The 16,566-nt window shown below is 36.1% G+C and overlaps 2 protein-coding genes across 11 annotated transcripts in view; one reads left to right on the top strand and one right to left on the bottom strand.

Moving 5' to 3' along the window:
* Positions 1 to 5,038: 5,038 nt before the first annotated feature.
* On the top strand, positions 5,039 to 7,193 carry ndufa5 (NADH:ubiquinone oxidoreductase subunit A5). The gene is made up of 5 exons (NM_001013456.1): positions 5,039 to 5,069; positions 5,537 to 5,581; positions 6,298 to 6,414; positions 6,513 to 6,578; positions 7,023 to 7,193. Exons 1-5 carry the CDS (start codon positions 5,049 to 5,051, stop codon positions 7,122 to 7,124), a joined length of 351 nt encoding a protein of 116 aa, NP_001013474.1. The 5' UTR covers positions 5,039 to 5,048; the 3' UTR covers positions 7,125 to 7,193.
* Positions 7,194 to 11,151: 3,958 nt separating this feature from the next.
* The window catches only part of ptprz1b (protein tyrosine phosphatase receptor type Z1b), a 94,956-nt gene continuing 89,541 nt past the window's right edge, over positions 11,152 to 16,566 (bottom strand). For all 10 annotated transcript variants that reach the window (XM_073946915.1, XM_073946916.1, XM_073946917.1 and 7 more), the window contains 6 exons: positions 16,143 to 16,216; positions 15,915 to 16,043; positions 15,042 to 15,191; positions 14,272 to 14,414; positions 13,803 to 13,938; positions 11,152 to 11,977 (listed from right to left, as the gene is read on the bottom strand). In XM_073946915.1, coding sequence (XP_073803016.1) covers positions 11,843 to 11,977; positions 13,803 to 13,938; positions 14,272 to 14,414; positions 15,042 to 15,191; positions 15,915 to 16,043; positions 16,143 to 16,216 — 767 coding nt within the window. In that variant the 3' untranslated portion in view covers positions 11,152 to 11,842. The remainder of the gene's footprint in view (positions 11,978 to 13,802; positions 13,939 to 14,271; positions 14,415 to 15,041; positions 15,192 to 15,914; positions 16,044 to 16,142; positions 16,217 to 16,566) is intronic.

The raw sequence follows: 16,566 nt of genomic DNA, 5'->3' as shown, positions 1-16,566 counted from the left end.
ATTTAATTGCATCTTAACACAAGCATCTAAATAGATCTTTATAGACTAAAATTCAACTGGGGAAGTCCTAATTGAGTCATTTGTTTTAATATCTGCAAAATAATTAGCAAACTAGTAACAATAGCATAACAAATGTAATATATTTCTATGTTATAATATGTAAAATTTGAGCAAAAATAGTTTATGATGTATAAATTGCATTCATTTTATTAATCGTATGGTTTTCTTATATAAAAATATGAGTTAAGGTAACTAAACAATTTTGTTGAATTGTGTGTATTTCACTGATGCACCACTTGCATACAATGGTAAAACTCGAGCTTTAAATTATTCTGTATTTGACAAATCAACAGAACATCAGCAATATTGAAAATGTCAAAAAAAGGCAAAACATTTAAAATGAATAAGTTTCCAGTGTAAAAAAAACTTTTTTTAATGGAATAAAATGGCGTAGGAGCTTTGTTGTTATTTATTGAAATATATAAGTTTTTATTTATATTAATTATTGCTGAAACTGCAACAAAGCAAAGCACTTTATTAGGATTGCCATTGAAACATATTTTTGTGTGTGATTTTCTTACATAAAAATGCGAGTTAAGAGAACGAAACTCCGCCCTCCTGTGGGGAAATGTAAGTATTACAATAACACCCTTAAATGAACAGTTAAGGGAATCTAGGCTGTTCATGGAAATTTTTGAATGGAAATAAGTTGCCAGATGACGGATAGTTGGTGCGAGAGATCGTACTCAATATTTGGATGCCACGAACCACTTAATTCAATGACTACTTGTCACTTTTACTAAAAAGCAGGTAAGGTGGCCAAATCGGCTCTAGGCTCCCCCCCCCCAAGTGCCTAGTGGTCCCCCTTACCACCATTTTGTCCACAAAAAGAATTTCCACTGTCCACGAACAGCCTATTTCATACAATGGGATAGATTGTACATAGGATATCCAGATCTCAGCTTCTGGACACAGTAGAGAGCCCAAACCTGCGTTTCTGTGCTAGTCTGGATACGCTCTGTCTAGTGTGTGAATTTGAAGAAGATTAGAGAAACTTGAAAATTTGACCCAAAAAAACTCCAAGGGGTACCCCTTATAGATTTTTTGGGTCAAATTTTCGACTTTCTCCAATCTTCTTCAAATTCACAGCATAGACAGGGCATGCCCAGACTAGAACAGGAAGCCAGGTTTCAGCTTGGTAGCTCATGTAGAAGCTGAGATCTGGACATCCCACCTGCAATCTGTTCCATTCATAACAATAGGTGGTTGCTGGACAGTGGGATTTTGAGGTTTTACCAGCAGGGGGCAAGTCGGGGAGGTGGGGACCCACCTCCAATGGTTTGTTTGGGGATCTGTTGAGGTTTGACCACTTGGGTGGAAGAATTAAGTAAAACATCCCACGTGTAACTGATTTGACTGGGCCCAGTTAGGCTCTCTGTGGACAGTGCTTTTTTAGGCCAGAGAAGCCATTTGGTGAGCCCTGACATGGAAAACACTGCTGGATGGGGCCTCCTGACCCCTCTGCTCCCCCTAATGAACCCCAAAATCGTTCCTGCTGTGAATGGTGACCTTTTACAGGGGTCTCTACAGACAACCTACCTAGGCCTGTTCAAATAAGCTACAGGTGGGATGTTTTTTTTATCCATCTGCTAGAGCTGGAAAACCTCAAAAAACCTATTGAGGTGGATATGCAAGCCTCCCTGGGCCATCTCCAGGTGTCAAAACGTTGAACGTAGGATGTCCAGATCTCAGCTTCTGGACACAGTAGAGAGCCCAAACCTGCGTTTCTGTGCTAGTCTGGACACGCCCTTTCTAAGGTGTGAATTTGAAGAAGATTGGAAAAACTTGAAAATTTGACCCAAAAAAACTCCAAGGGGTACCCCTTATAGATTTTTTGGGTCAAATTTTCGACTTTCTCCAATCTTCTTCAAATTCACAGCATAGACAGGGCATGCCCAGACTAAAACAGGAAGCCAGGTTTCGGCTTGCTAGCTCATGTAGAAGCTGAGATCTGGACATCCCACCTGCAATCTGTTCCATTCATAACAATAGGTGGTTGCTGGACAGTGGGATTTCGAGGTGTTAACACCAGGGGGCAACTCAGGGGGAGGTGGGGACCCACCTCCAATAGTTTGTTTGGAGATCTGTTGAGGTTTGACCACTTGGGTGGAAGAATTAAGTAAAACATCCCACGTGTAACTGATTTGACTGGGCCCAGTTTGGCTCTCTGTGGACAGTGCTTCTTTAGGCCACAGAAGTTGTTTGGTGAAATCTGATGGGGTAAAAATCCTGGGCAAGGATTCCTGACCCATCTACTCCCCTTTATGTACTCCAAAATCGTTCCTGCTGTGAATGGTGACCCTTTACAGGGGTGTCCGCGGACAGCCTACCTAGGCCTGTTCAAATAACCTACAGGTGGGATGTTTTTTCTTGATCCATCTGCTAGAGCAGGAAAATCTCAAAAAAGTGCCAAAAAACCTATTGAGGTGGATATGCAAGCCCCCCTGGGCCATCTCCAGGTGTCGAATCGTTGAAATTCCACTGTCCACGAACAGCCTATTTCATACATTGGGATAGATTTTACGTATGATATCCAGATCTCAGCTTCTGGACACAGTAGAGAGCCCAAACCTGCGTTTCTGTGCTAGTCTGGACACGCCCTGTCTAGGGTGTGAATTTGAAGAAGATTGAAAAAACTTGAAAATTTGACCCAAAAAAACTAAAAGGGGTACCCCTTATAGATTTTTTGGGTCAAATTTTCGACTTTCTCCAATCTTCTTCAAATTCACAGCATGGACAGGGCATGCCCAGACTAGAACAGGAAGCCAGGTTTCAGCTTGCTTGCTCATGTAGAAGCTGAGATCTGGACATCCCACCTGCAATCTGTTCCATTTATAACAATAGGTGGTTGCTGGACAGTAGAATTTTGGGGTTTTAACAGCAGGGGGCAAGTTAGGGGGAGCTGGGGATCCACCTTCAAAGGTTTTTTTGGGGATCTGTTGAGGTTTGACCACTTGGGTGGGTGGATCATGTAAAACATTCCACGTGTAACTTATTTGAGTGGGCCCAGATAGGTTTAGGTTTAACTTTATTTGTCCCCGAGAGGAAATTTGTCTTGGGCATAAAAGGTGCTACAACATTGTCTAAACAGACAGTAAAAATAAATAAAACAAAACAAAACAAAACACAGGCTGTCTGTGGACAGTGCTTTCTTAGGCCACAGAAGCCTTTTGGTGAGCTCTGACGTGGAAAAAAACTGCTGGGTGGGGCCTCCTGACCCCTGTACTCCTTCTAACGAACCCCGAAACTGTTCCTGCTGTGAGTGGTGACCCTTTACAGGAGTGTCCACCTACAGCCTACCTAGGCCTGTTCAAATAACCTACAGGTGGGATGTTTTTTCTTTATCCATCTGCTACAGTTGGAAAACCTCAAAAAAGTGCCAAAAAACCTATTGAGGTGGATATGCAAGCCCCCCTGGGCCATCTCCAGGTGTCGAATCGTTGAAATTCCACTGTCCACGAACAGCCTATTTCATACATTGGGATAGATTTTACGTATGATATCCAGATCTCAGCTTCTGGACACAGTAGAGAGCCCAAACCTGCGTTTCTGTTCTAGTCTGGGCATGCCCTGTCTAGGGTGTGAATTTGAAGAAGATTGAAAAAACTTGAAAATTTGACCCAAAAAAACTAAAAGGGGTACCCCTTATAGATTTTTTGGGTCAAATTTTCGACTTTCTCCAATCTTCTTCAAATTCACAGCATAGACAGGGCATGCCCAGACTAGAACAGGAAGCCAGGTTTCAGCTTGCTAGCTCATGTAGAAGCTGAGATCTGGACATCCCACCTGCAATCTGTTCCATTCATAACAATAGGTGGTTGCTGGACAGTGGAATTTTGAGATTTTAACAGCAGGGGGCAACTCCGGGGAATGTAGGGATGCACCTCCAAAGGTTTGTTTGGGAGTCTGTTGAGGTTTGACCACTTGGGTGGGTGGATCATGTAAAACATCCCACGTGTAACTTATTTGAATGGGCCCAGATAGGCTGTCTGTGGACAGTGATTTTTTAGGCCCCAGAAGTCTTTACCACGTTCTAAAGAGGACAAAACTACTGGACAGATAAGCCCCAGGTGGCTTGGTACTATATCATGTTCAGAAATATGAATGTCAGTGCTTAAATTGACCAAAAAAGGCTGCACTAACCAAATGCGTTTAACCAAAATCAACATCATCAGAAGTGCAATTACATTATTTGTTGTATGGTTCTCTTACATAATGCGCGTTAGGAGAACGTAACACCGCCCTCCTGTGGACAATTGTGTGTATTACACTGATGCAACTTCTGTGTACAGCTTATATTAAATTGTTTTTTATTAAATAATTGTGCTAAAATGGCAAAATAACTGAAATATTCCTATATATTTGAATCATAAAACACCAATATATACGTGTTTAAATCTTACATGTACATTTGCACCCAAAATAAAGAGATTTAATACCATAATAACACAATTTATATTTGTTGGTGTATCGTTACTTAAACTGCTGTCGATAAAATAAAAATGCATTTTAAGAAACAAAGTGTATCATGTGGTTGTGCTGTGAATTTGCAGAATATTATTGTATTTTAAAGAACATTTCTTAGAGGAACGAGATTTGAACTCAAGCTTGAATTATATCAATTAAATAATAAATAAATACATGTAGCACGAAATAAACCAGAGATTTATACATAGAGGATGTGGTTTGCAAAATGTACTTATAAAAGTGTCTGTCTATCTATCTATCTATCTATCTATCTATCTATCTATCTATCTATCTATCTATCTATCTATCTATCTGTCTGTCTGTCTGTCTGTCTGTCTGTCTGTCTGTCTGTCTGTCTGTCTGTCTGTCTGTCTGTCTGTCTGTCTGTCTGTCTGTCTGTCTGTCTGTCTGTCTGTCTGTCTATCACAAATCAACGAAAAGTATATATGAAAAAATGTAAATATTACCGTGCCGCAGACGTCACACTCCGGCGACGGAAGTTGAGTCTGTCAGTCGCAGAAATGGCTGGATTGCTCAAAAAGGTACGTGCGGAGGTCATGAAAATACATTAATAAAAAGCGCTGAAATTGAACTATAAACGAGACTTATCTGAACAGCAGGGCGTTTGAGTATTTTACTCTTTTTTTTGTACGGCTGCTTTATCGTTTGTGTGTATTTACAAGCAGTACTCGCGCTTTGTTTTGGACGATCGCGATGGCTGAAATATGAATTATTGCACATTATACACACACAGTAGGTTTATATCAATACAGCTGCTTAGTTTTATGTTTGAACGTCTTCCAGAAGCTTTAAATGTCAATTTTAATCAAGACGTTCTTGACAAATACATGCAATCGTGCATTAATGTTGGATTTTTGTCATTATATAGCTTACATTGATATGCATGCATATTATTAAACGAATGACTGCCTATGCATTTTTTGACGCTTTTAGGAAGCATAACTGTTAATAAAAATTATATTTGTGATATTCATATTTTGATTTGTAGACCACAGGTTTGGTTGGCCTCGCTGTGAGCCAGAATCCACACGAGGTGAGGGTTTTTCCACATCATCTTATGACCATTCTGACCAATTGCATTTATTCAATATACGTGTTATATATAAGTCATATATTGTATGAGTCATATATAATACACTTATTGTATGTGTTTTATTAATAGAGCAAATCAACCGGGTTTTAGAACTACAACTACATTCATTTTATCAATAGGGGAACTATTTATTTTTAATTAACAGCTGATCAACCTTTAAAGACGGAGCTTTTGTGAGCCCTGAGGATGTTAATGTTAGTTAAAACCCATATATTTGTTTTAGGTTAATCTTTAAATAAACCCTTTTAAGTTAACTACTGAAATCTATACAGAAAAACTACATCACCCATAATTCTCTATGGAAAATTCCAAAATCTTAAAGTCACTGCGACGGCAAATGCTGTCAAACATTATCTATATATTTAAATATGTGCATATCTTGCTGTAAACATTACATTTTGCTTCTATACATACAACTAAACTCTTTAAATGAATGTTAGTGAATAAAACATGAGTCATTTGCAATGCATCATGGGATTGTAGTCATTTCATTAAAACCACCTTACCCTTGTGTTTTTGTCTGATTTTCATATATTTCTGTCCTTCAAATCAAAGCATGTGATGTTGTGCTTCTCCTCACAGCTTATAACATTTGAAAATGACACAACATCAAACGATGACAAGCAGTAATGCAATTATTGTTGTCTTTCCTAAAGCGTCTGGGAAATCTGTACGTGAAGATCCTGTCATGTCTGCAGAGGATTCCCCAGGACGCCGCTTACAGAAAATACACTGAACAACTGATCAGCGAGAGGTTCAACCACGTCAAAACTGTTAGTCATTTACACACACACACATAAAAAAAAATCAGATTTAGATGATTATAATATCGTGTAGATTTGCAGATAAACGTTGCTTGTGCTTTATGAAGGAGCCAGACGTTGGGAAGCTGGAGAAGAAAATCAACGCTGGACAGATCGAGGAGGTTATTGCACAGGTCAGAGAGGACTTTATTGTCATTTATGGACCCCTTTTACAACTGTTAAGATGTATTTAATGATCATCAGCATCCTAAATCCTTTAAAGTTTTTAATATTTAGATTTTTTTTTAAACTTGTATGTATTATATTAAAAAACACCCTTATGCTTGTGTGAGGTGTTTCTAAAGCAGTGTCTATGTGTGCAGGACAGTAAAATCTGACATTATTCTCTCTTCTGGCTGCTGTTCTCAGTCTCACACTATTTTTTTTTGTCTGAAAGTCTTGATAACACCATCATAGCATTGTAAAAGAATGATTTGTTGCCCTCTCCCATTCCCTGCGCTCTAAGTTTACCAACTATGCCGACTTCTGCTACTGCGAAAACCTGCAAATGTGAAGAGGGTCCATTTTAAAATGAATGTGTGTGTGCTGTTACCTCAGTGTGTGTGTTGTGTTTGCAGGCTGAAGCGGAGCTCTCGCTGTCCAGAAAGATGGTGGAATGGAAAGCCTGGGAGCCGCTCATTGAAGAAGCTCCAGCTAACCAGTGGAAATGGCCCATCTGAAGCCCTCTTCACTCGCATGCATGTAGATTATGTTTATATTCAGGAATAAATCAACTCTGTCTATTTAAAGTGATGCCTTTTTGGTGTTTCTTTGGTAAATACAGCTTCCTTAAGTCTAAAATTATTCGCCCTCTTGTATATATTTCCTCAATTTATATGTTTAACAGAGACATTTTAACACATTTATAATCAATAAGTTTTAATAACTCATTTCTTATAACATTTATTTTATCTTTGCCATGATGATGGCACATAATATTTGACTAGATATTTTTCAGGATGCTAGTATTCAGATTAAAGTGACATTTAAAGGCTTAACTAGGTTAACTAGGCAGGTTAGGGTAATTAGGCAAGTCATTATATAATGATGGTTTATTCTGTAGACTACCGAAACAAATATAGCTTAAAGAGGCTGATAATATTGAGCTTAAAATGGCTATAAAAAAATTAAAACTGCTTTTATTCTAGCCAAAATAAAACAAATAAGACTTTCTCCAGAAGAAAAAATATTATAGGAAATACTGTTGAAAATTTCTTGCTCTGTTAAACATCATTTTAAACATCAAGAAATCACTCAGGTACAGTCATACAAGTATTTGGGAATTCACATAGACCGGTCTCTAACATGGGACACTCACGTAAACTGGATCTGTGAAAAGCTTCACCAAAGACTATATTTCATACGAAGGTTGTGGTTTTATGGTGTTGATAAGAAAATCATGTACTTATGTTATCAAGCTGTGTTTGAAAGTGTTATCAGGTATGGTCTATCTACATGGTATGGCAATCTTTCTGTAAATCTGAAATCAAGAATTTTCAATATTATCAGAACTGCTACAAGACTAATAGTATAATAATACAACACTCTATGAGCAATGCACTCTGAATGAAGCTAAAAGAATTTTAAGTAACCCATCGCATGTACTCTTCCCATCTTACACACTTTTACCTTCTGGAAGAAGATACAGAACTTTCCGCTGGAAACGGAACAGATTTAAGAACTCTTCTATTCCAGTGTCAATCAGACTATTGAACACTGAACAATAGTGTGTGTGATTCTTTCACATGTTGATTTATTCTTTTAAATTGTTATTGTGTCAGAACCAGCTGAAGTGCTGGGTGAGTCTACAGAAAATTTCCCCTTGAGGGACAATAAAGTATACAAACAAACATTTGGGAAATATTTGCAGAGGAATCAAAAATTCAGAGAAGATCGAATCATTTTGACTTTAACTGTACAGCTACTACTGAGGAAATCCTGACGGCTTCATTTTTTCCCTAGTGATTTTGACATTAAAAACAAGCTTGTTACCTTAACATAATTAAAAACAAAAGTCGACCACAAGATAATCAAGACAGCTAATTAAAACAGCTTTTTTAAATGACGAGGACATTGAGTTGAAAACAACAGATGAAAAATGATTAAAACAACTAACTTCTCTGTGATGATCGCTTCTTTTATCCTCATTTGTAAGTCGCTTTGAAGAAAAGTGTCTGCTGAATGAATGAATGTTAACATAAAGAGAAATCAATTATGATAATGTGAATACGAGACTGCAAAATATTCCTGCACCGCTTCTGGAGCACAAAACCTTCATGATGTTGCACAGGAGTGCTTTTAGCAATAACCTAAAATACATTGAGGTAAAAATGTTTTACATTGGCATGTTCATTCAGTGACATGCTCCCTATATTGTTTAATATCCTACTTTTAATATTCGGTCTGAAATCAAAACAACATTAGCACTATTTAATTGACTGTGAACAATGTTGTACTTTGAAAGTCATCAGCTGCTAATATGATTTCCCTATTTAAAATTAGCAAACAGTACTTTTCTGAAATTACATTAAGGAGAAAATCTGAATGCGAATATAAAACCCACTCATTCAGTATGCAATGGATGAAACTGCAATGCTAAGAAATGACATGATTGGTTTTGTGCTCCAGGATCACTTACTGTATATATAGTTAAAACAAATTCTGTGAGGTCATGCACAAGGAATTTATTAGGAAATAACCTCTGAATTGAACTATTTACCAGTGATTTGAACACTGTAAGAAGAAAACACCTCAATGAGGAACCTCTAAACTGAGAGAATCAAATGTGCACATTGTTAAATCAGTTTGTTTACTTTGTGCTGAATTGAATAAAATGGGAATCGAGGCCCAGTTTGTGCTCCAATATAAAAAATCCAAATCAAAATCAAGCTAAAAACCATGCATATTAACAGCAATAAGAAAAAGTAATTAGTTGCAACTTATAAATTGATGCAAAAATCCTTCACATGAGTGTTTACTCCTTATGTTTGATGCATAGTTTACTTATGGACTATAAATCAGTATAATATTTAGTATTCATCACATACAGACTTTGCAATATCACTAAAATTAGGGCTTAAAACATTCAGTATGCAATGGATGAAACTGCAATGCTAAGAAATGACACTTACTTTTGGTTTTGTGCTCCAGGATCACTCACTATATATAGAATTAAAACAAGTTCTGTGTAGTCATGCACAAATTTAATAATATAAGGAATTTATTAGGAAATAACCTCTGATTTTAACTATTTAACAGTGATTTGAACAATGTAAGAAAACACTTACCTCTAGGAAGGACTTCTAAACTGAGAGAATCAAATGTGCACATTGTTAAATCAGTTTGTATACTTGGTGCTAAATTAAATATATATTAAAAAAGGGAATCGAGGCCCAGTTTGTGCTCCAAAATGAAAATTAAAAATCAACATCAAGCTAAATAACATACATATTAACAGCAATAAGAAAAAGTCATTAGTTTGTACTCATGAATTGATGCTAAAATCCTTCACATGAGTGTTTACTTCTTATGTTTGATGCATAGTTTGTCTATGGACTACTAAATCAGCATAATATTTAGTATTCATCACTTACAATCTTTGCAATATCGATAAAATTAGGGCTTAAAACATTCACTATGCAATGGAAGAAACTGCAATGCTAAAACGATTTTAATTTGTGGTCCAGGATAGTAAGTAATTAGTTTTTTCTTTGTTTTTACTCATTAATTGTTGCTAAAATCCTTCATATGAGTGTTTAGTGCTTATGTCTTTCATTAGTCGATGCATAGTTTACTTATGGACTATAAATCAGCATAATATTTAGTATTCATCTCATACAATCTTTGCAACATCACTAAAATTAGGGCTTGAAACATTCACTATGCAATGAATGAAACTGCAATGCTGAGAAATGACACTTACTATTGGTTTTGTGCCTCAGGATCACATCTATAGAATTAAAAAAACACTGAGAATACTAATATTTCTACAAATATACATATTTAATAATATTAGGAATGTATTAGCAAATAACCTCTAATTTTAGTGATTTGAACAATGTAAGAAAACACCTCAACGAGGAACCTCTAAACTGAGAGGATCAAATGTGCACGTTGTAAAATCAGTTTGTATACAGTTGAAGTCAGAACTATTAGCTTAGTTAACCTAATTTAGCCTTGAAATTTCACTTTAAGCTGTATAGAAGTGTCTTGAAAAATATCTAGTCAAATATTATTTACTGTCATCATGGCAAAGATAAAATAAATCAGTTATTAGAGATGAGTTATTAAAACTATTATGTCTAGAAATGTGTTGAGGAAATCTTCTCTCCGTTAAACAGATTTTTGGGAAAAAAAAATAAACAGGGGGGGGGCTAATAATTCTGACTTCAACTGTATTTGATGCTTAATTAAATAAAATGGGAATCGAGGCCCAGCTTGTGCTCCAATATGAAAAATAAAAATCAACATCAAGCTAAATGACATACATATGAACAGCAATAAGAAAAAAGTAATTAGTTTGTACTCATGAATTGATGCTAAAATCCTTCACATGAGTGTTTACTTCTTATGTCTGATGCATGCATAGTTTGTCAGCATAATATTTAGTATTCATCACATACAGTCTTTGTAATATCATTAAAATCAGGGCTTGACTCTGTTTAAACATTTAGCATGCAATGGAAGAAATGACAAACACTCTTCAACTCCTTCGGGAACATACAACAAATCTGTTTTTATTTTATTTCTGTACTCCTTATATTATCCTAGATCATTTTTTTGTTTGTGCTTGCTTTCTTGTGTCCAAGTACGACTTGTGTGTTAATGGTGGACAAAGATTACGCTTGAAAAAAATCAAATAAAATGAACGCTGGTTATGAACGGATGCAGAGATCGACTGCTGATTTAGTATGAGAAATAGATGAATTAAGTTCATTTAAAAAATCAGTTGTCTACAATAAAAAAAACTGAATCATTCAATTGCTATGATAATAAAAAAAAACCATAATAACAACAATAAAAAGTAACTCTAGTCATATAAATGTGTTTTGGTCTGTCGGTGTTTTATATATATATTTATTAGGTTCAAACCTTTCTCCAGTTCTAGGCTACATTCAGCAATGCTTTTTTTATATCTAAGATTTCCCCCAAAATAGATATACAGTATGAAATCATCTGCCGCTGCTACGTATAAATATTTCCTCAACAGTTATGTCCGACTAAACCTAAAACCACCGGCGATACAGCAGTGTCTGTTTACCCCCCAAAGAGTAGAAATTTTGGCATTAGTTACAACAATAATATTATATCAAAGCATTTTAAAGTACAAAGGTAACAAAAAGGCACAATAAAAGACCAAATGACAGTGTATCCTGTACCACGCAGTCCTGTTTTTCCTCTACATCAGAGACTCCAGGCTTTCTGAAGGGTTTGCTGGGACCGTCCCGTTGTTTTCGGCGTATTGAAGCGCTCTTTCGTCCTCCTGTGTGCTGACCAGACTCAAGATCGCTTTGTAAAGGAACTGATACTGTTCCTGTGAATAGAGGAAGAGTGTTTTAGGATTCACATCACATCTTTCTTATTCACTATTTCTGTTGTTTTCTAGTGCAAAGATCTATTTATGCACTTAAAAAGCAAAATTACGGAGGTCCTAAGAGGCCATGCACTGATATATATATTTTTCCCCTCATGTTTTCTTTTATTGATTTATTTTCTAAAGTTGAAATCTGAAAACACAATTCTTTTATACATGTGCAACAGCTACAAGGGTAAGCATGAACTGGACAAACCTTCAAACAGCGGCAAACCCCAGCCATCCCCTTAGGAGGAGAATGCACTGCCTGACAAATGTCTTGTCATCGATCCCAGTTATAAGAGCAACAAATAATAACTTGACTTCTAGTTGATCATTTGGGAAAGTGGCAGAAGGTCGATTATTCTGATGAATCATCTGTTCAACTGATTAAATTCCGCATGGACCCAATATTCTCACAAAAATCAGTCAAGTTTGGTGAAGAAAAAATCATGGTTTGGGGTTACATTCAAGATGGGGGGCGTTCGAGAGATCTGCAGACTGGATGGGAACATCAGCAGCCTGAGGTATCAATTCATTTGTGCTGCCCATTACATTACAAACTACAGGAGTGGCAAATTCTCCAGCAGGATAGCGCTCCTTCTCATACTTCAGCCTCCACATCAAAGCTCCTGTAAGCAAAGAAGGTCAAGGTGCTCCAGGATTGGCCAGCCCAGTCACCAGAAATGAACAATATTGAGCATGTCTGGGGTAAGATGAAGAAGGAGGCATTGAAGATTAATTTAAAGGATCTTGATGAACTCTGGGAGTCCTGCAGGAATGCTTTCTTTGCCATTCCAGATGACTTTATTAATAAGTGATTTGAGTCATTGCAGAGATGTATGGATGCAGTCCTCCAAGCTCATGATGGAGTCAGACACAATATTCATTCTGTTTGCACTGCAGCATGACTTTATATTCTATACTGGACATTATTTTCTGTTCAGTGACAAGACTTTTGTATAAGTCAGATCTTACTGTCTTAATTAAATAATTCAAAATCAGGGCATGATCATATTTTATTGTGGTAAAATAAGCGTAATCTAGAGGCCTTTCCTTTCATATAAGCCACTTCTGACACCAAATGATCAACTAGAAGTCAAGTTATTCGGTCGACATAACAAAAAGCTGTATTTTTTTTTGCTTTTACTTAATTATGTATTTATTGAAGGTTAAGAAATCAACTTTTGTTATGTCGAGATAATGAGAAAAATAAGTTGTGATAACAAGAAAACAATTTTTGATATGTCGAGTACATGAGAAAAGTGAGTCATGATCATAAGAAAGCAAGAAAGAAAATATAACAACATATAACCTGTAAGGACTTTCGCACAAAACAAGATGTTTTGTTTTTTCCCACAATAAAAGTAACAAATTAACATGAAAAACATCTGCTGTTGGGTTAAGAGAAATAAAGTTCATTTCGTGACTACGCTGCAGAAATTCATTCTTGATTTCATTCATTCATTCATTTTCTTGTCAGCTTAGTCCCTTTATTAATCCTTTATTAAACCGCCAACTTATCCAGCAAGTTTTTACGCAGCGGATGCCCTTCCAGCCGCAACCCATCTCTGGGAAATCATTCTTGATTTAAGCAACAAAAAATATACTTTGTGTAAAGAAATGCCAGTTGTTAATAAAAATAAAATTGTAAAAATCCACCGATCCAATTCTCTTACATTTTTCATTTAAAATATCTTAATACCCAAGACTTTTCTGAAAAAAGAAATCTTCCACTAGAAATGTTTATATGTTAATGCTGATATAATGTATTTTTTCTTCTTACAACATCATTGAAGACGCCGGGCCTCATGAGGTTGATCATTCTGGCGGTCTGATAGACGTCCACACTGTTCTCCTCATCCAGCTGATTAACCAGAGTCACCAGAGCACAAAATAAACCAGCACTCGACCCTCCACACCTACACACACACACACACACACACAGACAGACACACACACACATATATACAGCTGAAGTCAGAACTACAAGCCCTCCTGCATATTTTTCCCCCAATATCTGAGAGATTTTTTTCTTAACATAATGGTTTTAATAACTCCTTTCTAATAACTGATTTCTTTAATCTTTGCCATGATGACAGCACATAATGTTTGACTAGATATGAATATAAACAAGTAGTTTGAATAAGCAGCAAAAGTCATTTTTTGAGTGAACCTTTCAAACTGCTTGAGTGTGGGTGTACTGCCCCTTCAAGAAGCTCTTTCATTAGTCAATGTTTGTGTAAATAATGTACCCATCGTGGATGAGGACAGGTCCCTCTCGCCGCGAGCTCTCCTCTCTGATTATATTGATGAGCTCAAAGCAGTTGCTGATGGGACTGTCAGGATCCGGCCAGCGGGGCGACTGGAACTGATGCACCTCCAGAACATAATCATCCTGTCACATACAACAACAACAACAACAACACAAAAACATAAAGCAATATTCATGTAACACCATAGTTATAGAATGAGTTGATGATCACGTATTTAGCCTTTTATTAATTGTTTATTGATTACAATACTGCAGGGGTCACCAACCTTTATGAAACTGAGAGCTACTTCTTGGGTACCGATCAATGTGAAGGGCTACCAGTTTGATAAGCACTTCTCAAATAACAAATTTCAACAATTATTTAACAGGGTAGGAAATTCCCTGTTTTTAATGTATCAATGTGCAATACTTTATTTTTATATATTTCTGCAAATATTAACATTTTTAAATGATTACTTCTATATTAGATGGAACTTGCTGGTAAGTGGCGCTATGGTGAGCTATTTTTAGAACAGGCCAGCGGGCAACACATGTGATCCATGCTGGTGACCCCTGCAATACTGATTGTTGAAGAAATGCACAGGAGGGCTAATCATATATATATATATATATATATATATATATATATATATATATATATATATATATATATATATATATATATATATATATATATATATATATATATATATATATCTGACTGAAGCATGACTGGAGTGTATTGTTGTGCTGTTGTGTGTAGTTGTTGACCTTTAGGGCCTCCAGGATGAAGTGCTGCACCAGCACTGGCTCTTCATTGGACAGATTCAGACTGTCTTCATCTCTAAAGCTCACAGTGAACGTCTCACAGCTGATTGGTTCATCTTTAGTGGGCCAATAAACACACTCCGCCTCTGAGCTCTGAAATGACACGCCTCCATTACAGTTCAGCAGGAACTATGTGTGTGTGTGTGCATGTTTCACAATACTGCAGTTGTTTAATATTGATTTGATACATTAAAACACTGATTTTCGTTAGCATGGAGAAATATTGTAACAGCATTAATGATGATGGCATAAAGACGCCTTTTGTGACGTCCATCTACTCTAGAGTGATTTTGGTTCTTCATTTGGCCACAGCTTTCTCTGTGTTTTAGCAAATGGAAAGATTTTTGGTGACAAATCTTATTTTGACACGTATTTTGGGAAAATGCTTTGAAAATTGTATAATAAAATCAACAATACTCTTAATTTCACTACTCTTTTGTTGTAGTTGTGCCTGTTTTTTCACATTGACTTGCATTATAACCACATGTTTTGATTGCAAAGCCATGACACCATATAATCATGCATTCTTGATTGTTGCTGGCTTTCCCAATTGGAAAGAGACAAATTTCTTTGTTTGTTTTTACTGTTTATTACTGTTTATTTACTGAAATAAGTATTGTTAAAAAATTGTACAATAACAGAAAACGTGTATCGCTTAAAAAAAATCACTTTAAACTTTTACATATGCCTATAAAGTCCCTTTTTTATCATGTAAAGATCTAAGGGGAATGATCAAGATCCCATAACGCAATTCAAAAGCATAAATATACAACAACGACAAAAAAAACAAATGTTTTTTACAAGTGTAAAACTCACCATGTTGTGTGTGTCCGGCAGGGACACTATGATCTGAGTGTTGTGGTCCCAGATCATCCTCCAGAAGTCATGTATGGTGTTTGGCAGAGGATTCTGGGTAACGATGAACTCTCTGCTCTGATGAAAACCCTGTGACATGAACAAACTCATTTAGTCACTACTTAAATCACACACTCCACAAACACAATTACACACACTGAACATGATCTTCAGAATACAGGAGGTTACCAGTAAATAAGAAGCATTGATGTAGTCTGATGATTCTCCAGCTGCTGCAGACAGACTGACCCTCGATCTCTCCACTGAAACACACACACACACACATGCATCAAATCACTGATGAAGGAGCTCGACAGATAAATAAATTAAATACCTTAAATATAAAGTGAATAATAGAGACAGGATTAAAGGATATAGTATTTTTGTGAATTTAAGGTTCCCCCCAAAAAATACAAATAATAAAATATAGCAGAAAGAGCAGTGAAATTAAATATAATAAATATCTAAAAAAAATACTTAAATATAAAATACTTGAATATAAAAATATATAAACTCATCAATTAAACAAAATATATAAAAACAATCTATTAAAAACCCAATGATAGTTTATAAAACATATGTATATAAATAATTGCATATTACTTATTCAGCT

This window comes from Danio rerio, chromosome 4, assembly GCF_049306965.1.
Source record: "Danio rerio strain Tuebingen ecotype United States chromosome 4, GRCz12tu, whole genome shotgun sequence".
In the NCBI taxonomy this organism is placed as follows: domain Eukaryota; kingdom Metazoa; phylum Chordata; class Actinopteri; order Cypriniformes; family Danionidae; genus Danio; species Danio rerio.
The sequence above is the reverse complement of the archived record's forward strand: the minus strand, read 5'-3'. Positions and strand labels throughout refer to the sequence as shown.

What these genes read in the sequence shown, in the direction of transcription:
- ndufa5 (NM_001013456.1), top strand. Translation starts at nt 5,049, where the DNA reads ATGGCTGGATTGCTCAAAAAG. An exon ending in TGGCTGGATTGCTCAAAAAG is followed by an intron (nt 5,070 to 5,536) that starts GTACGTGCGGAG and finishes TTTGATTTGTAG; the next exon opens with ACCACAGGTTTGGTTGGCCT. An exon ending in TCGAGGAGGTTATTGCACAG is followed by an intron (nt 6,579 to 7,022) that starts GTCAGAGAGGAC and finishes TTGTGTTTGCAG; the next exon opens with GCTGAAGCGGAGCTCTCGCT.